Source organism: Cebus imitator, unplaced genomic scaffold (genome assembly GCF_001604975.1).
Source record: "Cebus imitator isolate Cc_AM_T3 unplaced genomic scaffold, Cebus_imitator-1.0 Scaffold483, whole genome shotgun sequence".
Taxonomy (NCBI): domain Eukaryota; kingdom Metazoa; phylum Chordata; class Mammalia; order Primates; family Cebidae; genus Cebus; species Cebus imitator.
In genome coordinates this window covers 316,355-323,969 of record NW_016107798.1, presented here as the reverse complement: position 1 = coordinate 323,969, position 7,615 = coordinate 316,355, and the positions used below count along the sequence as shown (strand labels likewise).

The 7,615-nt window shown below is 33.6% G+C and overlaps 2 protein-coding genes across 6 annotated transcripts in view; both read right to left on the bottom strand.

Annotated features, from left to right (window-relative positions):
• Positions 1-1,337, bottom strand: part of LOC108292224 (pancreatic alpha-amylase) — a 30,906-nt gene extending 29,569 nt beyond the window's left edge. Inside the window, exon 1 of the mRNA XM_017512964.2 lies at positions 1,256-1,337. The gene's annotated coding sequence lies outside the window, so the exon portion shown is untranslated. The remainder of the gene's footprint in view (positions 1-1,255) is intronic.
• RNPC3 (RNA binding region (RNP1, RRM) containing 3) overlaps positions 1,255-7,615 on the bottom strand; it is a 28,743-nt gene continuing 22,382 nt past the window's right edge. For 2 of the 5 annotated variants that reach the window (XM_017512960.2, XM_017512962.2), the window contains exons 14-16: positions 5,685-5,817; positions 4,967-5,038; positions 1,894-3,836 (exon numbers count right to left, since the gene is read on the bottom strand). In XM_017512960.2, the coding sequence (XP_017368449.1) occupies positions 4,979-5,038; positions 5,685-5,817 (193 nt within the window). In that variant the 3' untranslated portion in view covers positions 1,894-3,836; positions 4,967-4,978. Of the gene's footprint in view, positions 1,351-1,893; positions 3,837-3,870; positions 4,858-4,966; positions 5,039-5,684; positions 5,818-7,615 lie in introns of those variants that run through there. The other 3 variants (XR_005197488.1, XM_017512961.2, XM_037732935.1) reach the window with 3 other exon arrangements.

The following is a 7,615-nucleotide window of genomic DNA, read 5'->3' as shown; positions in this document are numbered from 1 at the left end:
GCCTCCTGGGTTCAGGCAATTCTCCTGCCTCAGCCTCCTGAGTAGCTGGGATTACAGGCACACGCCACCATGCCCAGCTGAATTTTTGTGTTTTTAGTATGGGGCGAGACAGGGTTTCACCATGTTGACCAGGATGGTCTCGATCTCTTGACCTCGTGATCCACCTGCCTCGGCCTCCCAAAGTGCTGGGATTACAGGCGTGAGCCACCGTCAGTCACCCCACTCTTATTTAAATCTCCAAAATTTTTAGTTCCTACCTCAGGAACTCCAATGCAACTTCAACCACAATGCAATCTACAATTGTTCATACCATTTTTCACTGTCTAAGCCTTCTTTATTTTCTCACTTCACTCCTTAGCCCAGATTACTTTCCATATCCCTCCTTTTATAATCATTCCCTTAAATGTATCAACATCTCATCACTGACTGTTTTATTCACCTAAGGAAATCTCAACTTTAGTTAAACTGAATTCTGTACTTACTCAGTGATAGCATCTATGCTGAACTTAACTGGAGGAAACACAAAACCATGTTGACTGATAACACTTAAATAAACCACAGACTGCTTAAGAGTATGTTTACTCTTCTACATTCTTAGGTATCCATTTTACATCTCCCTTTCCTTCCTTAATCCTTCAGGACATCCTCCCTCTTTATGACCTTGCTTCTTATTTCACTGAGAAAATATAACAAAAACTTGACATGCTCCTTCTATCTACTGACCTACAAATATATAGAACTCCACAATCTGCCCTTCCTCCTACTGTTTCTAATGAGCTGTTTGTGTGCCTATCTTTAAAACTAACCCTTCTATTTGTATATCAGGTCTGTGGCTTCACCAATATCCCTCTTTCCTGCATCATGTTTTTTTCCTCTCTATTGAATCAGTCCCATTGGCATACAAGCCTGCTGTATCTTCTATCTTAAAATAAACAACTTTTTGATACTACATTACCCTCCACTAACAAGCCACTTCTCCCAACCCCTTGAAAGCAAGACTCCTTAAGAGCTGTCTTCAATACTCACTGTATTAAATTCCTCTCTAACATTCTCTTGAATACCTCCTTACTGCTGACACCCACCAAATAAGTCTGTCAACATCAAGGTGACCAACATTGCTCTGCTTAATCCTAAGAACTCATCTTTCCTAAGTTATCAACAGAGCTAATATATTTGATCACTCCTTCCTATTTGAGATACTTTCTTCATTTACCTTCTAACTATTCCTCCTTCATCTCGTTTAACAGTTCTTTACCTATCTGATATCTAAACATTGGCATGCTCCAGGTTTCATGTCTCCACACGTCTAATTTCTATCTTTAATGTTCTTATTCTCCCTACTTCACAATGCTGTAAGTAAAAGGTAAGAAGCTATTATTCACAACAGCATTTTTACAGAAGAACTGAGCCTTCTTGAACAGTGCCTGTAAGGTAACGGTGTAATGACAGATTCAGGAAAGTATCTATAAGAATAAATCAAATTTAAAAGATGAGTTTTTTTATATATACAGCTGAAACAAATTTCATTAAAGAAACAGAATAATTTTACATGGGAAACATTTCACCTTTGAGTGATGTCCTGACAGATGAAAGGTTTAGGGGTACAAAAATGGAAGACATTATTAGGGTGGGGATACGAATTCTCTGTATTGATAAATACCCCACTTCCAAAAAACCAAAATCCCAATAAAACTCAAAGCCAGACAAATATACAATAACTACAATAAAAAAAAAGTGCATTGGTATCCAGGTAAGAAGTTTTAAAAGGCAGTATTTGTAATCACAAAAAAAAAAACAATTTATATTATAAAATTGCCTTAAGAAACTTATGTAATCATCTGGTTATGTTTTCCTAGATGTATTAAAGCAGATAAAGAAAAAATACAAACACTATTTTATTGGAAAGAAAATAATTTATTATATTTGATGAAAGTCATTAAAATCCATGTAATATAGTTCCAACACACTGATTTAAAGGCATATTGATTTAATTTTTAAATACACTTTCAAAGCTGTTACGCACAGTTCCATAGTCCAGGTGGTGAATTTCTTCCTCGCAAAGTTGGAAACACTTGAAAGACACAGGATTCAACAGAAACCTAAAACATCATAAAAGCCTATTAAAAATAATAACTATAACACAGTTCATTTAAAAATAACTAAAAGCTGAATCATTTATATTTAGAAAATTAGTGAATCATGTCAGTATAACAAAATATCTAAATAGCTTATTAAAAAACTGTGATTTATAACATTTATAAAATCCTTTTAACTGTGCCTATCGAAAAATAATTACAATTTACGTATCTATAGGTTTTGTACTTTTAAGGTGATAACAACCAAATTTTGAATTGTTTTCACAGTACTAATAATAGTAGCAAAATTCTCAACAAAGAAACATAAAGGCTCCAACCCTTCATTTTCCTAGTTATTATTATTAATATGAGGTTGGATGGCTAGGTTGATACTAGGTACCTAACCATTTTATTCCAAAAAAGCAGTATCCAAACTGGTCAGTCCTTAGAATTACTAAGGAAACCTTTTCAAATCTGATTCTTGTATTCCATTCCCAGAGATTCAGATATATTAGTTCTAGGATAAAGTACAGGAATCTTTATGCATAAAAACTCTTCCTTGGTGGTTTTCAACCGTGGCTGCACATTAAAATCAGTCTGAGAGGTTTATGCCAATATCTGTGCTACACTCCCAACACCTTAAATCTAAATTCTGACTGAAGAAAACAGGGACCAATATATTTCTTAAGGATTTTTTAAGGAGAGTCTCACTCTGTTACCCTGGCTAGAATGCAGTGGTGAGATCACAGCTCACTTCAACCTCAACCTCTGGGGCTCAAGTGATCCTTCCACCTTAGCCTCCCAAGTAGCTGAGAGCTGAGGTGCACGCCACCACACTCGGCTAATTTTTGTATTTTCTGTAGGGACAAGGCCTCCCTACATTGCCCACTGTCTCAAATTCCTTGGCTCAAGTGATACTCCCAGTGTTGGGATTAAAGGTGTGAGCCACTGAGCCCTTTTTAAACTAGTATTTCTTTCAAGTTCCCAATCACTTTAACGTGCAGCCAAGACTGAGAACCATTGTTTTTGGTGATTCTGGTCAACGACCAGTCTGGAAACTTCTATTCCTATATACCTGCCAAGACTGTTTTTCACTTAATGTGCTACCATGAGTCAGCATTATGTGTTCCCCGTTACGCTTTTCTTCTGTTTTAAAAAAGAAAGGGGAAAGAAGAAAGATACTTCTATTGCTATCTATGTCAAAAGAGATTCGCTAAGACTTCAGGTAAGAGGTCTGATACTCTTTATAATTTATATAGTAATCCTAACATCTGAATTTTCAATATTAAGTACTTTTTAAAAGAAAAACAATTCCTTTGCCCAAATAAATTTCCATAACATAGAAATACCTAAACCAGATATCCTATAAAACAGAAAGCATACGTTATTGAATTAGGTTTAGAAAATAAACAAATAGAAGAAATAAGACCATATTTTGGTTTAAAGCAAACGAACACATTCTCTAAGTAAGTTGACCTGATTCACTAACTTTCCCTCAAAAAATTATAACCTAAAAGGACAGCAAGGAAATTCAACTGCAAATCTATAAACACATAAAATATTTGTTCAATCTATACGAACAATTTTAGAAATACTTCATTCAAATAAAGTGTAAAAAAATACTGCTTAACCTGGATCAGCAGGTGGGGAAGGATAAACATTTCTAGGAAAAAAACAAAAAACACTGCCCCAAAAAGGATACGACAAGAAAGGATACACTTTGCATGACAGTATTACAGCAGTATTTACGCAGGAATGCTTCTAAAGAAGAACAGCAGAATGCAGTTTAATTTTTTTTTTCAGCATCAGATTTACAAATAAAGATTTTTAAAAAACACTGAAATTAATTTTTCCTTTAAAGTGTGTATAAGACTTGTGACTACTCAGTATAAATGTACAACAAAATTCAAGTATTCAAGCCACTCAGAGGGACTAAACATTAAGCAAAATTTTCTCTTACTCATATTTGTTAGTTAAACACCAGTAATTGTGACCAATTTACTTCATGTTCTTTTAGTTTACAGAGAAAGAAAAATTTAAATAAAAAAACCAAAGGAATATATTTCCACTTATTTCTTAAACAATATAACTAACATTAACTTTTAAAATGCTTAATTCTACCATATTTAATCATCAAATTAAGTATGCATTAAAATTATTTTAAAGACAAAAGATTTAACTCCACAAACCTATATTGTTGTGAAGTTTGTTAATAATTTTATATACGTACTGTAGAATATTTTTTTAATGACAGTTTGACTGTTTTCTTTTAATTTTTAACATTTACTTCAGGTTAATTTTAAGAGCTAAAAAACAGCTTTAAGTGTTTATCCCAGGGGTTTTCAAGTTGTGGTCTCAAGATCAGATGCCACACAATTACCTGAAAAGTCATTAATTTAGCAAATTTTCAGGTGCCAACCTGGCTTGCCAGACACTTTCTCCATTTCAGCACTAAATGTCCAGCATCCTGGAAATTTCTCATTAAAAGGGAAACTGGCATAGCTTGTGCCCTAGGCCCCCATATCAGACCTACCATATCAAATCACTCTTTCAGGGAAGGGAGGAACCTACAAATCCACATTTTATCAAGCTCTCCAAGTAATTATGATATATATTTGAATTTAAGAACCACTGCTTTACTATAGGCAGAAAAAGTTAAAAAAAGAGTAATAGGTACACTCCCCTTGTAAGAGTCTCCAAACTTAATTTTTACATACAAATGGGCTTTATTCTATCTACAGTTTTGAACTTTAATGGGAATTATACCATAGACAGATATTTCCTTAAAAAAAAAACATAAGAGAAATCTGAATTACTACTCTACCAAACTTTTATTTTTCTTTAATTTTATCTCAATAATTGTCTTTTTATTATGTTTTATTCACACTTACCTTTATTAATTTTTAACACTTTCTTTTTCCTTCCTTGGGATCTTGCTTTGGTCTAGCAGATCGAGCAAACTGCTAATATTTTAAAATTAAGGTTTCCTTCAGGAATATGCAAGTAATCTTTTCCAAATAATTCTCCAAAACTTTCTAATGTTTGCTGGGAATATGGTTTTTAATTTACCCAGACTGCCTCCTGCCTCTCTCTATGACTTGAGAGGAAACTAAAAATTAACTTTTCCTTTATAGTCATTATTTTTTATACATGGACTTTTGCTTCTTTACCTATCCTGCTGATTTCTAGTCTGCAAACTACAATGACGGCTAAAAGCAAAATGGTTAATTAATGATATACTCTGGTTATTAAAATTCTCATGTAGAAATATAAATTACAATAACATGATAAAATGAAATCATTTTTTATGACTCCAAATGTACTACTGGATACTGCAGTCTCTTAGCATGACTATGTACTTTTGAGCTGCACAGTGAAACATTTAAACTTGGCTGATATTGAACAACCTCATGCTGCTGATGCTCCTTTATTAAAAATTTAAATAACATTGTCATCTAACTCAGCTAAGGTAGGTGTAACTGTAACTAAATGAATATCCACAGCTAGAATGCCAATTGTGGACATTTCTAAAGGGTAACATGAAAATTAATTTCAGTTATACTCTTCTAAAAATTATATAGTTTTGAAATAGATGGATTTAAAGGATACAACCACCATGGGTTTTCCAAAAAGCACATATCCGTTAGCTTCCTTTAAGGCTTTTGCTGCTGCTTTCTCATTAGGAAGTCCAATGAAAGCCTGTCCTTTCATACGACCTTCTTTCATCAAACGTATATCAAACCTAGAAGGAAGAAAGAGTTTTGATTCAAAGGTCAGTTTCAATGATGTGAATGAAAATGTGTTGAACAATTTAAAAATGTGCTCTTTGAAATAAAAATGACTACCCCATTTGATGGGCAAGTAAATCACTCAGTTTTCTAAAAATGTATTTTGTGTTCTACACTAAAATTAATTCTACAAGTAGGTGGTATTTGTTTAAGGCATATTTTTAACAATTCTTAACTATCATGAAAGTATGTGGTTTTAAAATTATACTACTAGCAACTAGAAAAGAAAACTTCAATTATTATTTATCTCAATTTTTTAAAAGTTCCTTACAGTCTGGTACTATCTTCTCAAATGATTAAAAAAACAACTATACAGCCAACAATAGAAAAATACAAAGGGCTGATAACAGCCAGTTATAAGTAATTATAGAATTCATTATATTATTATTATTATTATTATTATTTTTGAGACAGAGTCTCACTGTTGCCCAGGCAGGAGTGCAGTGGCCTGATCTCGGCTCACTGAAACCTCCACATCCTGGGTTCAAGCAATTCTCCTGCCTCAGTCCCACAAATAGCTGGCATTAGAGGTGTCCACCACCATGCACAATTAATTTTTATATTTTTAGTAGAGATGAGGTTTCATAGGCCAGGCTGGTCTTGAATTAGTGATCTCAAGTGATCCCACCCACTTCAGCCTCCCAAAGTGCTGGGATTACAGGCGCAATCCCAGCCTAGAGTTCATTGTATTACTATAAGCAATTATAGAACTTTGAGTAGAAAGAAACCTCAATGATTATCTAGTCAAAACTGTTATCTTACAGGTGATGTCTAGAGACAGTGAGTGACTCTTCAAAGCAGATAGCCAAAATCTAACAACAGAAACACAAACCAAATTTTTAAATTCCTAATATAGTGATCTATTCCATGGTATATTCATTTTTCAAAATTTTGAGAGAAAATCATAGTCAAAAGCAACTTAGAAAAATCAGATTGTCATTTACAACTGTAATATTACCTAATATTTAGTCTATGAGACTACCAAAACAATACAACATAAAGAACTATCAAAAAATACAGTAAAATATTTTTTTCTTTTTCTTACAATCATGACTCAAAGATGGCAACAAAGAGAAAGACCTAGCATTTTGCATGGCCAGCAAAAGAAAAAATATTTTGGCATCCTGTAAAGAAGAGGTATTTGCCCCTAACGATATAAATGGAGAATTTTAAAACATTGTTCCATTTGTGTATTTGATCTAAAAAAATACATAGGCCAGATACAATTTTTAAAATATTGGTGTCACTTGAAGATTAAAACAAAATTTAGTTAGAGTCACTTCTTTATCTGTTCTTGAAAGGCTATTTTTTTCTACTTCTTCCTACTTTTAATTTGTATGACAGTATGACAGAGTGTCTCTCATACTTTGGAATTACCAAATATGGTAGTGTAAAGAATGAAATTCTAACTCCAAATATTAGCTGATATGATTTGGCTCTGTGTCCCCACTCAAATCTCATTTGAATTATAACTCCTACAATTCCCATGTGTCATGGGAGGAACTCTGTGGGACGTGATTGAATTATAGGGGCAGGTCTTTCCTTTGCTATTCTCTTGATAGTGAATGAGTCTCACAAGGTCTGATAGTTTTAAAATAATGTAAGTTTGCCCACACAAGCCTTCTCTTTTTGCCTGCCACCATCCACGTAAGATGTGACTTATTCCTTCTTGCCTTCTGCCATGATTGTGAGGGTTCCCTGGACATGTGGAACTGTGAGTTTTCCATTAAGCCTCTTTCCTTTCTAAATTGC